At 42.5% G+C, this 14,846-nt stretch overlaps 2 protein-coding genes across 2 annotated transcripts; both read right to left on the minus strand.

Annotated features, from left to right (window-relative positions):
• Positions 1–1,623: 1,623 nt before the first annotated feature.
• LOC117818632 (proline-rich protein HaeIII subfamily 1-like) lies at positions 1,624–4,145 on the minus strand. Its single transcript, XM_034691584.1, has 3 exons — positions 3,919–4,145; positions 2,430–2,489; positions 1,624–2,267 (listed from the first exon to the last, which is right to left on the minus strand). The coding sequence occupies exon 3, from the start codon at positions 2,107–2,109 to the stop codon at positions 1,624–1,626; it is 486 nt and encodes a 161-aa protein (XP_034547475.1). The 5' UTR covers positions 2,110–2,267; positions 2,430–2,489; positions 3,919–4,145.
• Positions 4,146–8,314: 4,169 nt separating this feature from the next.
• LOC117819279 (P2Y purinoceptor 4-like) lies at positions 8,315–9,897 on the minus strand. The gene has a single exon (XM_034692560.1). It carries the CDS (start codon positions 9,875–9,877, stop codon positions 8,879–8,881), a length of 999 nt encoding a protein of 332 aa, XP_034548451.1. The 5' UTR covers positions 9,878–9,897; the 3' UTR covers positions 8,315–8,878.
• Positions 9,898–14,846: the final 4,949 nt, after the last annotated feature.

A 14,846-nucleotide genomic window follows, 5' to 3' on the forward strand; every position in this document is an offset into this window, starting at 1 on the left:
GCTTTTTGACTTATTGAGACTTACTTGAGCTGAGGTATTATCATATTCTTCCTTCAAACCCAACACTAAAATTCAAAATATCCCTACTTGCACTTTGTTGTAGTTTTTAAGTCTTGCACACTGATAGGAGGCAGGTGGGCTGAAAGACGGCAAATACAGTCAGTGGTACACTCGGGGGGGCGATTGCCCCACTTGGTGCCATCATGTATGGAAGAAAATGCGCTAGAGTGCCCCCTTGGATACTGTAGTAGATAGAACATTAAAAGTTGCCTTATATGGTGCCCTTTCAGAGGAAAATGCATGAAAGTGCACTCAGGATGCCCCACAAGTGCCCTCTCAATGTCCATCAAATGTAAAAAAACAAAACAAAAAAAAAAAACAAACACAAAAAAGTGTCCTGGAAGCCCCTTAAATGTGTAAAATGTAGAAAAGTGTGCTCTGGATGCACATGTAGTTCATTATGTTATTTTAATAAGTTAATGATGTAGTATAATCAATAATATAGAAATACATTGTTTTGTGTTGTCCTTTTTTTATAATTCAGTTTCCAGCACAAATGGTCTGATAAATATTCACTAGAACAGGGGCGTCAAACTAATTTCAGTTCAGGGGCCACATACAGCACAAGTTGATCTGAAGTGGGCCGGACCAGTAAAATTAAACATAATAACCTATAAATAATGACAACTCTAAATTTTTCCCTTTGTTGTAGTGCAAAAAAATACAAGTACATGAAAATGTTCACACTTAATGAACTATCTTTCTACAAAAACAGTTGTTGTATTTTTTGCAATGATGAGTCTCATAGTGGGCAGAATATTTTTTTCTTTAAGCCCTGAAACCTGCTGCTAACACACCAAACACACAGGTTACCCATTCACCTGACACAGAGTGTAATGTTTACAGCAAAAGAACAGATAGATTATAATAATGAAGCTTAAGTTTACTATTTTGGACCTCTCAGCTCCAACAGTAACAGTTTGTATGCAGAGGTGTAGTGCTAGTGTTATTAGTTAGTTGATCATCTTATAGTGCTCGAACAAGTCTTTATGAATCTCAACTGGATTATGCAAACAGCAAGTCATCTATTTCCTTACTTTGAGAAAAAAAGTCCAGGAAAAAAAAAGCGCCATTCAGGTGTGCTCCGTCAGCACTTTGATTTTATGCGACCTCCAGAGGACAAATTTGAAATAGTAGTTACTTTTATTTCAAAATTGCATTGTCTTCTCTGTAAATTTTCACTTTGCAAAGTCGTTCTGCGGGCCGGATTGGAACCTCTGGCGGGCCGGTTTTGACCCGTGGGCCGCATGTTTGACACCCCTGCACTAGAATGAAAGTGCCCAGAACACCTCTAAAGGGAGGCGTCCAGGAGGCAGAAGATTCACTGAAGATTTGAAGAACATTGGAAACGCTGACATTTAAGCTACTCACCTCTTCTGCAGACATCTACATTTCATTAAATCAACAATCAGAGCAGTTATTGTACTGTCAGTGATTAAGTGTGTGTGTGTGTGTGTGTACACGTGTGTGTGTGTATGTGTGTGTGCACACGTGTGTGTGTATGTGTGTGTGCACACGTGTGTGTGTATACTCTCCCTTCCTGCAACAAACAAAGTCTTAGTCTCAGTCAGAGTCAGAGTCAGAGTCCGTGTCCTCGCTCCATCCTGTGAACCGAGAAGGACCGTGCCAGAACTTCCCGTTAGTGCTGGAGCCGAGGCCGGACGTTGAAGGAGCCGAGTCTTCGGGGAGGTCTTCATCGCTCGTCCTCTTCCTCTTCGTACTTACCTGCTCCGTGCTGCTCTCCTCCCTGCTCCTCTTCCAGGTGGAGCCGAGGCCTGAGGTCGAGGGGACACACTCTTCTGGACTCTGAGGGATGAAGGATGGACCTGGAGGACCAGAAGAAGGACCAGGGGGAGGACCAGTGGGGGGACCAGCGGAACGACCGGCAGGAGGACAGACTGGGGGACCGGTAGGAGGACCAGCGGGGACAGGAGGACCAACAGGGACGGGAGGAGACACCTGGCGCCATCTCATCCAGAAGCCATCTGGTGGGAGCACCTCCTCGAGGGGTTCCTCTTCCTCATCTTCCTCATCTTCAGCCTCAGTCATGGAGTCGTAGCCAGAGTCGTCACTGTCTCCGTCGCTCCAGTCGTCAGTGTCGTCAGTGTCGTCAGTGTCGTCAGTGTCGTCAGTGTCCTGCTCCGCTAACAGTCAGAGAATCTCGTTGATGTCATCGATGACGTATTGGGGAATGCCTGGCTCTCCACCTGCAACAAAAACCACATCATCATCATCATCATCATCATCAAAACCATCATCATCATCATCATCATCATCATCATCATCATCATCATCATCATCATCATCATCATCATCATCATCATCATCATCATCATAATCAGGGTTGATGAAGTTTGGAACATCATCACCTGGATCGTCGTTCAAAACCATGATATGTCCAGGACGCTCGTTGATGAAGACCACGTCATCTGTTGAGAAAGAGTCAGAGCGTTTGAGAACATGGTTTCATATTTTCACATCTCCTTTAATGATGAAGATTTGTTTTACATAAATGACAAACTGAGTAAAGGTTAGAAAAATATCATCCACATGGACTTAGTACAACTAATGCACATATTCACAAAACATATTTACAAAAGTCACAAATGAATATTTTGAATGAACTCAGGTGAAAGTATTTCTTAAAAAGAAACTTTCTCTTTGTTCACAATGATCCTCAAAAGGAGATTGAATGTTTTACAACGTTTTAATATGAAGCTGAAGAGGTGCTCAGGTAAATGAAGCACCTGTACAACTGAACTATATCAAGGCCTTTATTGTTCATACGGAGGAATATCTTCATATTTTACAATAAGCTGCGAAACATGCGCTTTGCCCTCCATGCGTCATTACGCACGGCGAATAATGGATACATTACAATACAGTCAACAGTTACACCATGCTCAGGCAACAGCATGCTCCTCCAGTATCACCACAGTGACCTCTGTGCAGATCACACAGTTCAAACTCATCTGTGTTCTAGTTTACAGGCTGCTGTCACGGCGCGTGCTGGACGCAGGGCGCGCTCATCCAGACAGCTGCATCTTAAATCCCTCTATTCCCCTTCAAAATAAAACACTCTAATAACATAAATAATAATAATAAACCAACACGTCAATAACATGATGTGTGATGATTTAACACTACAGATCAGTTAAAGTCCAAAGCAGTCAGACATCGCTCACGTGTTTCACATAACTTCATCACAGCAACATGAATCTCTGGGTTTATTTTCAGGAATATCTCAAAACATGAATTCATTAAAGAAGATAAACCCACTAAACGGACTACATGTTTCTGGATCAGCTCCGGATCAATAATGAAGCTTTAACAGTGACATCAGTCGATTCCAGGCCCACATACACACACACACGAACGAGCCCTGCGTCCTGATGTCATGACGTTCACAGCTCAGAGTTCCATCGTCTCCATGGAGATCAACGAAATACATTTTAGCATTTTTTAAAGAAAGTTTGATGGAGTCAACATTCTATCTGAAAATTCAGTGAAAAAGTAGAAACTTTGAACTTCCTGGAAACAAAATCCAAGAGTTTTAAACCACTACACTAACTGTTCACACCTTCACACTCTTTCCCGTGAGATTTGAGAAATTCAAAAATATTTTTTTTTTACCCTAAAAAAATCGTGGAGTGAAAGTCTACTTGTCCGAAGTTGGAATCATCTCCAACAGAAATATGAACACAGTGTGAAATCCTCTTTTCATTTACAAAACTCTCTCAGATTTCTGCACCCATGAAGCTTTACAGTGTTTGATTTACTGATCAAGGTAAACCCACGCATCCTTAATGAATCAAATATATAAAGATAAAATAAGGACACAGGTAAAAGTAGACCTACCTGCAGGGTCAAGGTCAGGGTCAAGCTGCTCGGCTCCCAGCAGCAGGGGGTCCGGGTGAAGAGGTGGTCTCCTGTGGGCCATATTCAGACTCGTCCGGTTACCACAGTCGATGATCGATCCGGAGAGTTAGTTTGTCCAAAAAGGAGTCTCTTTCCAAAAGTGAGTTTCTCACAGCAGAGTTTTGCAGCAACTTGTTTCCAAGGTCAAATGCAAAAGGGGATTCAGAATGGGCTGAGGGCCTTATATAGCCGTTCTTACCATGACAATGACTTACGCACGTGCGTGAGCGTGTGCGTGACAGTCGTAATAAGATAAGATAAGATAGTCCTTTACTCGTCCCACAACGGGGCAATTCAAGTGTCACAGTAGCAAGTAGACAGTGCAAAAAATATAAAGCAAACAAGAGCCTATAAAATATCAATTATTAAAAAGTTATTAGCAATTAAAATGAAAGAAGTAAAATATATATATATTTGGTTATAGAGTCTGACCACTGCAGGAAGAACAGACCTGTGGTATCTCTCTGTGAGACACTGCTGGTGAAGAAGTCTGTCACTGACGTGTTGTCCATCAGAGAAGAGAGCTTTGCTATCATCCTCCTGTCAGCCACCACCTCCACAGGGTCCAGTGGGCAGCCCAGGACAGAGCTGGCCTTCTTCACCAGTCTGTTCAGCTTCTTCCTGTCAGCAGCCGAGATGCCGCTTCCCCAGCAGACCACTCCAAAGAAGATGGCTGATGCCACCACAGAGTCAAAGAAGGACTTCAGAAGAGCCCCCTCCACACCAAAAGACCTGAGTCTCCTGAGCAGAAAGAGTCTGCTTTGTCCCTTCTTGTAGAGTGCATTTGAGTTGTCTGACCAGTCCAGTTTATTGTTCAGGTGAACACCCAGGTACTTGTGAGATTTCACAATCTCAACGTCCGTTCCCTGGATGTTCACTAGTGTGGGAGGAGGGGGCTTGCGTCTTCTGAAATCCACCACAAGCTCTTATAATGATCTGTTCACCTCATTTATTGATTGACTGTGTACATTTTCATTAAAGTTGTATTATTATTTTCACATGATCTGTTGTTTAAAGAATGAAAAAGTAGTGAAATCACAGAAACACCTTGGAACAGGTGAGAGAGCCGGAGAACAATGATTACTGAACTTTGAGGAGTCTGCCTCAGATTTATCACAACTTCACACAATCTTCTTTTAACGTCTTATTTCAAAGACTTAATGTGAACCTGGTCTTAAACTGAGTCTGGTGGATGCTGGAGATGGCTTACTACGGTGGCCCTGAAGTGCAAATCAGAAAACAAAACGGCAAATCAAAAAACACAACGGCAAATCAAAAAACACAACGGCAAAACAGAAAACACAACGGCACCAGAAGAAGTAGGTTCACTCAGTCCAATCAGTGACGAGTCATGTCCCCAGAGGGTACCTTCTTCTTCCAGTTTGGTTAATGCCGTTGTGTTTTCTGATTTGCTGTAGTGTTTTCTGATATGCAGTTGTGATTTGCACTTCAGGGCCACCGTAGTTTACTCATCACAATCAGTGTCAGAAGTCAAAGTCAGAAGACAGGCTGAATACCTTCTTTATTGGACAAACTGAAGGAATTAAATTTCTTCTCTGAGCTGTATTTTTATCAGACTGACACAAACTTTTATTTGAAATACTCAAGTTTGACTTCATTTATATATTTAATTATTCTAAGTGACAGAGTCCCCTGTCAAAGAGCTCAGGATGTTCTCTTTGGGACTTATTTCATTACATACATTTATTTTCAGAGTCAGTGCATGTTTAATAAAAGTTTGTTAATGTGAACACTTTTAAGTCTTTTTTATCTCACACTGAATAAAATGATTGAAAAACATCATTTACATCCACCAAAGGAATTCAGCTCAGACTAACATGTATTATGCAAACAAAACTTTAAATGTTTTATGAAATAGATATTTTACACTTTCACTTAAATGAATAATAAAATCATAACAATACTCTGAGTCAACACTTTTAAATACCTCTCTTATGGAAACAACAAACCAAACTTCCATCTTTAGCTCTCAAACGTCTTAAAAACAGTGTGAATTTTTAAAATTCACTTTTTGAAATCACATTTAGAGAAATATGTGTGATCATTTTCATATTTATTTTGTCCTGAAAAAATCATGTCCGAAAGAAAACGCGCTAAAGTGCCCCCTTGGATGCTGTAGTAGTCCAATTTTCAAGTAATTCTAATATTGTATGCATGCTATGAAATATTTAGTATCTGCAGTAAGTTTTTACCTCCCCCTCAAATAACCGTCAGAACAAGTGAAGATGTAACGTCATAACTTTTCCACTTTTTCACTTAATAACTGATGAACAACTATCACTATTTTTTTTTCTTTGTATTTGACCCTCACACACTTCGGCTCCAGTTGTTTGCAGGAACACATCTTTTTAAAGAGCTAATTAAATGAGTAGCTATGATTAAAATATAACTCTGATAATGCTATTGTTTGATGACAGTTTGACAGTTTGAAGTCAAGCTACCTACAGTACGAACAAGTTGCTGGTCAAACATTATAAATGGCTGACACATAGAAGAGGACATCTTGGCTCATTTATCCAGAGAGTTTTGGACTGAGACGTCCTCGTCTGTGGTAGTTGAGTAAGCAGAACAGTGCTGGGTTGCACCAACTCTGAGTTTGTTCAAATGTAGCCTAGTGTGAACATAATTTCTGATTTAAGATGGAGTTTACACACTACTAATATTTTGGGCGTTGCACCAGCTGAGATCGTTCCAACATAAGCGCAAGTTACATCTTAAAGGTGACATATCACGCTTTTTTCATCAATATATCTTGGTCTAAGAGGTCCCCAAAACATGTCTTTAAAGTTTATGCTCAAAAAAACACTTTGAAATCAGATTTTGGCATGCCTGAAAAACCCTCTTCTTCAGCCCTCCTCAGAACGGTTGGTTTTCTTTCTGACCACGCCCCCTCAGGAAGTGGATGTGCCCTCGGCTCTCCGGCACGTTGATCTAATGTTTACATGTTGGCTGAATATACACGGCTGCTCACAGACCCGCGTTACTTCAACCCTCTGAATCTGATCCAGAATCTGAGCCTGATGGAGAGGCGCCTGTAGCAGGACCTTTCTGAACCATTAGTCACAGATTTTGTGTTTCTTGTTGTTTTATTTGTCAGTATGTAGACGTGTGTCTTGGTACACAGCTACGAACATGTAGCTATGTGGCTATGCTAACTAGCGCTAGCACTTATCCATGATAAATAAAAATCATCCACTAGATCTTCAAATCTGCAGACGTGGGGAGTAAAACCGACCTCTGCCAGAAAGGCAGCAGGACCTTTTCTGAAGGATTGGTCACAGATTCTGTGTTACTTGTTGTTTTATTTGTCAGTATGTTGACGTGTGTCTTGGTACACAGCTACAGCTACAGCTACGAACATGTAGCTATGTAGCTATGCTAATTAGCTCTAGCACTTTTCCATGACAAATACAAATCCTCCACTAGATCTTCAAATCTGCAGACGTGGGGAGTAAAACCGACCTTTGTGTTTATTAAGACAGCCTACAACTAGCATGCCTCCCTCCTAAGCTCCTTGTTAGCACACACGTGTGCAGGGAATGAAAAACGGAGGGGGGATTCAGTATTATTTTATACAGTCTATGGGCTGAACAAGCTCCGAGCTCTGACTCCGTGACAGACCGGATATTGTTGTTACGTAACAAAAACACGGAAGTCTGAAACGTCTGGTTTCACACACATTTACAGAAAGGTGGAGAAATCAGAACAGGGGCAGAATGGATTTTTTTCATTCTCGGGGGGTTTGTAGACATGCCAGGGACACATATTTCAGGTAGAGAACCATTAAAAAGTCGATTTTGCATGATATGTCACCTTTAAATTTGACGCCTAGCTCTGAGTCGGTGTGAAGTCCTCCATAAAAGACTGAGGTGTCATGGTGCTCTGTATTCAAAGATGGGATCATTGAAGGGTGAGGAGAAGCAGAGAGTTTTACCAGGTGTTATTTGTTGAAAGCATGTTATCTGCGTTAGATAACATGAATCAAAAATCTACGATCACTCTGATCTTAACTGGTACTTTTGTTTTCCACTGTTCATCTGCACAATATTAGAGTACTGTTATGTTGATGTACAGTATGTTGTTATACTTTTGTTGTTGTTATTTTACTCTATTGATAAATGATCACCAAATCGAAATGCTTTGTCATATTTAACTTACCTTTATGTTGCTGTTGTCGTATTTTACATATCTTATGTTATTATTAGCCATTAGCTTTTGAGGGGCTAATGGGAGTAAGCACTTAAACACACCATTGAGTTGAGATTGATGAAAAAGCATCATGTCTCCAGGAAAAACCTACGTCATGTGTCAGACTTCAGATCAAACGGCTTAAGAAACAAATAATGTGTTTGTTTCCGTAAACCTTCAAACAGTGTATTTACCTGTTCACTTGTTGGAAGGTTAAGTGTCGTAGTGGGCTGCAATGGAGTGGTTGGTAAGTATGAAGGTAAATATGTTGCAAAATGCACAAGCTTGTAGACTTGATGTGAGACCTGAGGATGTCCTAATAGTTTAATAACGTCTTTCAGTCTTTTGTCTGACAGTAAAACAATGTTGGATAACTAACTGCCATTCTCAGGAGAGCAATTCGTCCTCCACGTCCATGGTCAAAGGACTTCATTCCAGCATCTGACCACTAGATGTCTCTAATATTCCCATTTCTACACACTGCACCTTTAAGTCTCCATGGTGCAACCAAACAGTGACATAACTTAAGTTACAAACAAACTGTTCAACGTTTTGCTCAGTGAGGACTTAACACCCTAACTTAGGACAGGACTTATGCAGAGCTGGTGCAACAGGCCACAGTATTATAAAAACAGATAATAAAAGAAAAGGTAAACAGTAAGTTGAGTATCTGAACTGTGTGTGTAAAGTGTTACTGATTTGGAGTCATTTCTGAATCACTTCTGTTGGGACGGTCTACCTGCCCAACCCTGAAAGACTGCAAAGCATCTCTAAACTTTTGTGAACCAAAACAGTACAGCAGAGGATCCAGACAGCTCCTCACTCCCACTAAGATCCAGGATGTGTAGTATGCCGTCTCAGCCTGCAGGAGAACATGGCACTGTCGTTGAAAGTACTTTATCAGCACCACAGCCACGGTTCTTGTCACGTTCAAAGGCAGGAAGCACACCCCGAATATCAGCAGACACACGGCGATCATCCTCTCAGACTTCTCCTTCACTCTCTGACCTTTAGCTGAGCTGATGTTGAGGCGAGTTAAGGTGATTGCCAGGCGGCCATAGCAAACAGCCGACACAATGAAGGGGAGTAGAAAGCCAAAGATGAAGAGGATGAAGTTAATGACAAAGTAGGAGTTTGTCAGTTTCTTCTGGTGGATGGAGAGGCATTGATTTTTAGAGCCCGTTTTACTCGTAGGAAGGGTGAAAGCATAGATCAGGGACTGGATCAGAAGCACAAACCACACTCCTGCACACAGCCGCCTGACAAACTGCTTCTGTTTCATGCAGGAGCGTCTGTTATAGCGCACCACAGCTACGTAGCGATGGATGCTGATGAGAGTGAGGAACATGATGCTGCCATATACGTGAGAGCTGAACAAGGCGATCTTGACTTGGCACAGAAAGCGACCAAAGATCCAGTTGTTGCCCTTCACGAAGTACACTGCCATCATCGGAGTGACCGGGGTGGCGATGGCGCCACTGAGAGCCAGGTGGAACTGAAGGATTGCTCCAGAGGTCCAGCAGGGAAACCGACAGCAGAAGACCCAGAGGCTGAAGATGTTGAGGAGGAAGCCCAGGAAGAAGACGAGGCACATGAGGATGGGGATGGACACGTGCTGGCTCTCCCGAAGGCAAGAATCTGAGTCATTGCTGCTGTTCCTAGACTGAGAGGAAAAACCCTGAGACTCCATCTCCTTAGAGGTCTTCTTCTCTCCTACTGTCTGTCTGGAGGGAAGAGAGAAAACTGTGAACATCAGAATCATGAATTAGACCAACAGAGACACAGTATCAAAAAGGTTTTCAGCACAGACTGTATAAAACATTGTTGTTCTATGCACTAGCAGCAGCTCCCAATTGGAAGTGCCCAGAACAACTTTAAAGGGAGGCGTCCAGGAGGCATCCTTATCAAATGCCAGAACCACCTCAACTGACTCCTTTCAATGCAAAAGGAGCAGCAGCTCTACTCAAAGCTCCTGACTCTATCTCTAAGGCTGAGGAAAATCATTTCGTCCACTTGGATGCGTGACCTCATTCTTTCAGTCAGGACCATAGGTGATGGTTGAAACGAAGACCGACTTGTAAATTGAAAGCTTTGCCTTCCAGCTCAGTTCCCTCTTCACCACATTGCTCCGGGACCTAGCCCGCATAACTGCTGATACAGCACCAATCTGCCTGTCTATCTCATGATCCATTTTATCCCCACTCATGAACAAGACCCCAAGATACTTCAGCTCCCTAACTTGGGGCAAGGACTCACTCCCCAACAAGAGAGAGCAATCCACCGTTTTCACGGTCACAGACTTGGAGGTGCGGACTCTCATCCCAGCTGTTTCGCACTCAGCTGCAAACCGCCCCAATGCCTGCTGGAGGTCCCAGCTTGAAGAAGCCAACAGAACCACATTGTCTGCAAAAAGCAGAGATCAAATTCTGAGGCCCCAAACTGGAGACTCTCCTCCCCGGGGGCTGCATTAGATGTCTTCCATTGCTACTCATCGGATCACCTCCATGCCGCACCGCATTGATGCAGTAATTCATGCAAAAGGAGGCCCAGCCAAGTATTGGATGCATAGGAATGAATGTTTAAAATAGCGTCTTTTTATTGATCTTATGTAATATTCTAATTTTCTGAGACACTGAATTTTCATTTTCATTATCTGTGAGCCATAATCATCAAAATTACAAGAAATAAAGGCTGGAAATATGTCACTCTATGTGTATTGAATAAATATGATATATGAGTTTCAAAAAATATTGAGCTTTTTCACGTTATTCTAATTTCTTTTGAGCTGCACCTGTATTTGGTCGTTGTTTGACGCTGCTGCTGTGAAGTGTTTGTACCAACAAGCTCAGACCAACAAGGTGCTGCTGCTTTTATTGAGCTCAGTGAAGGAAGTTTCCTTCTTTCCTTCACTTGCTTCCTCTGACTGGCTACGTGATCTGATCCTCAATCAGCCTGACCACCATGAACGTTACACACGACTCTTTATCTCTTTGTGTTTATGCTGATCACAGCTCTTCTGGATCAGATCTATTAAACCTGATGTTTATTTGTGTTAACTTAAAATTTAACTCAAGTCTTTGATTTGATATGGGTAGTTTAGTGACCTGGTGTCAATGGACCTCTTCTTTCAACATATTCATTCTCAGTAAATGTTATAAGTGTGGTTGTATGAGGTACTTCTTAATAGTAATTACTAAAGGAAGTTAAAATGCAACATATCAGACATTTAAACTGTATTTTTAATTTAAGTTAAAAAAGTAAAACCAATGAGATCATCTCCTCTTCTTGAGGAACTGAGATGTTTGATCTCAATAAGTCTATAAATATGCACAGCACATCTTATACAACACTTTCTCACAGTGGTCAGACCAACCTCATCATTTTATAACCGGCAGATCATGGTTGTTGAGGAAGTGCAGATCAGTCGATGGCTGGTGACCAGTGGCGGTTCTAGACCAATTTTACTGGGGGGTGCCAGGCTGGGGCCAAGGGTGTTGTCAGAGGGACACATTCAACACAGGCAAAAGAGACTGAGAAGAGCAGGGACCGGCTGAGAACAACCTGGCAAAACATTAGTGCATCCCTATATACTAGACATATATACTACTGTGTACTAGATCAACATGCAGACTGACAGCAGCTGTTTGGATGTTTACAGTCATGGCCAAAAGTTTTGAGAATGACACAACTATTAATTTTCACAAAGTCTGCTGTTTCAGTTTTTATAATGGCAATTTGCATATACTCCAGAATGTTATGAGGAGTGATCAGCTCAACTGCAATTAATTGCAAAGTCCCTCTTTGCCTTGAAAATGAACTTTATCACCAAAAACACATTTCCACTGCATTTCAGCCCTGCCACAAAAGGACCAGCTTTGTTCCTCATCTGTTAGCCATGGCTACCTGCAAGGAAACACGTGCAGCCATCATTGCATTGCACAAAAAGGGCCTAACAGGGAAGTTTATAGCAGCGAGTAAGATTGCACCTCAGTCAACCGCCTATCGAATTATCAAGAACTGCAAGGAGAGAGGTTCAATTGTTGCCAAACAGGCTCCAGGGCGCCCAAGAAAGTCCAGCAAGCGCCAGGACCGTCTCCTGAAGGTGTTACAGCTGCAGGATCGGGCCACCACCAGTGCAGAGCTTGCTCAGGAATGGCAGCAGGCAGTTGTGAGTGCATCTGCACGCACAGTGAGGCGAAGACTTTTGGAGGAAGGCCTGGTGTCAAGGAGGGCAGCAAAGAAGCCACTTCTCTCCAGTAAAAACATCAGGGACAGACTGATATTCTGCAGAAGGTACAGGGACTGGACTGCTGAGGACTGGGGTGAAGTCATTTTCTCTGATGAATCCCCTTTCCGATTGTTTGGGGCATCTCTGGAGGAAGGCTTGTTCAGAGAAGACGAGGTGAGCGCTACCATCAGTCCTGTCTCTTGCCAACAGTGAAGCATCCTGAGACCATTCATGTGTGGGGTTGATTTTCGGTCAAGGGAGTGGGCTCTCTCACAATCTTGCCTAAAAACACAGCCATGAATAAAGAATGGTACCAGAACGTCCTCCGAGAGCAACTTCTCCCAACCATCCAAGGGCAGTTTGGTGATGAAGAATGCCTTTTCCAGCATGATGGAGCACCTTGCCATAAAGCAAAAGTCATAACAAAATGGCTCGGGGAACAAAACATTAAGATTTTGGGCCCTTGGCCAGGAAACTCCCCAGATCTTAATCCCATTGAGAACTTGTGGTCAATCCTCAAGAGGCGGGTGGACAATCAAAAACCCACAAATTCTGACAAACTCCAAGCATTGATTATGCAAGAATGGACTGCCATCAGTCAGGATTTGGTCCAGAAGTTGATTGACAGCATGCCAGGGAGAATTGCAGAGGTCTTGAAAAAGAAGGGTCAACACTGCAAATATTGACTTATTGCATGAATTCTGTGTAATTCTCAATAAAAGCTTTTGATACTTATGAAATGCTTCTAATTGTATTTCATTATACCATAGAAACATCTGACAAAAACACCTAAAAACCCTGAAGCAGCAGACTTTGTGAAAATGTAATATTCGTGTCATTCTCAAAACTTTTGGCCATGACTGTACACTCAACATGAGTCCCTTAGCACTCTAAAGGACTGGAACCAAGTGCCACACACATGTGTTCCGCCTGTAACATCAGCGCGGTACCAAAGCTTTTTTTGTTGTATTATATTATTTTGGTGTGGACGGGGGGCCACAGGGGGGGCCAGGTTCAGTTTTACAGGGGCGCTGACCCCTGTTGGCCCCTCCCCAGAGCCGCCACAGCTGGTATCCCTGTGCTGATGATCTACTTTTCTTCTAGATGTTTTATCATTAACACATAAAAGTTAACTACATCAAAGCTCCACACCTGAGCCAGTCCACAAATCTATGTCATCCCCTCCCTGATGAACTCTCTAAATATCAGTCACACAATAAATCACTGACCATTCGTCCTGCTTTCAGACGATATGCAACAGCAGAGAGGCAGAAACAACAAAACTTAGATGACCCATCATGTAGACCACCAAGCTGTACTGAGACCTCTGCTCGGTGAGCACATTTTCAATTTCACACAGATATTGACAGATAAGAACATTTCTGATACGAACGGCCGGTCAGTCATGCACAGATGATGACAGCTCATGAGCATGAACGATGAGCTTCAACATGTCAGCTATGTGGAAGTATTTTGAAGTGGAAACAGAGCAGACACATCACTGGCTGTCTATATCAGAGACAGATCGGCATATCACACAGCAGCAAAATTGTAATATCATACATCCTGACCAATAAGTGAAAGGTGAGCAGATGACAAGAGCAGACATCTGGGGATAGAGGATATCCCCCTGAGGAAGATACTGTGATCTTACTCAGTCCAGAAACTACACAGACCCACCCTGGTCTGTAAATAGCTTCTTGTGTTTGAACTCACAGCCTCATTCCAAGATTAGTCACTGAAGATGAAAGTGAGATCACCCTGAAGACAACATAGAGGGCTTCTTCCTAACATAAAGCTAACACAATTATTAGTACCTACTCTAACATGGAAACGAAACTTCCGTGTGAAAATGTCAGAGCTCTCCTTTTAAAACAAGACTTGAAACTTGAAACTTGAAACTAGTACTACTGAGGAACTGAGAAATTAACTGAGTGATAATGCACGAACAGAGACTCAGAGTACCAACTACCCCTAATCCAGGTTTCCTGTCAATGTCACACACACACACACACACACACACACACACACACACACACACACACACACACACACACACACACACACACACACACACACACACACACACACACACACACACACACACCTGTGAAGTATTTTTGTCTGCTGATCTCACTATACAATACTCTCACAAATACACCGCCCGGTTCTCAGAGCTGACTCCTCTATCTCTACTCTCTCAGCGTTAACTCACAAACCACTCAGATCTTCTCTCCCTGAGTTTGTCAGAAGATCCTTGAAACAGGTAAGAAGAGATGAAGAGAGCAGAGATCAGACGCTGCTATCCTCTGACTCATAAACACAGATCCAACTGAGACATCGAGCAAGAAAATCCACTTTCAAATCTCTCCTAAATACACACCTCCATGAACAGAGCTCGATGCAAGAGTTTCTATTTTTCCTTGGTGTA

Source organism: Notolabrus celidotus, chromosome 9, assembly GCF_009762535.1.
Source record: "Notolabrus celidotus isolate fNotCel1 chromosome 9, fNotCel1.pri, whole genome shotgun sequence".
NCBI classification, from domain to species: Eukaryota; Metazoa; Chordata; class Actinopteri; order Labriformes; family Labridae; genus Notolabrus; species Notolabrus celidotus.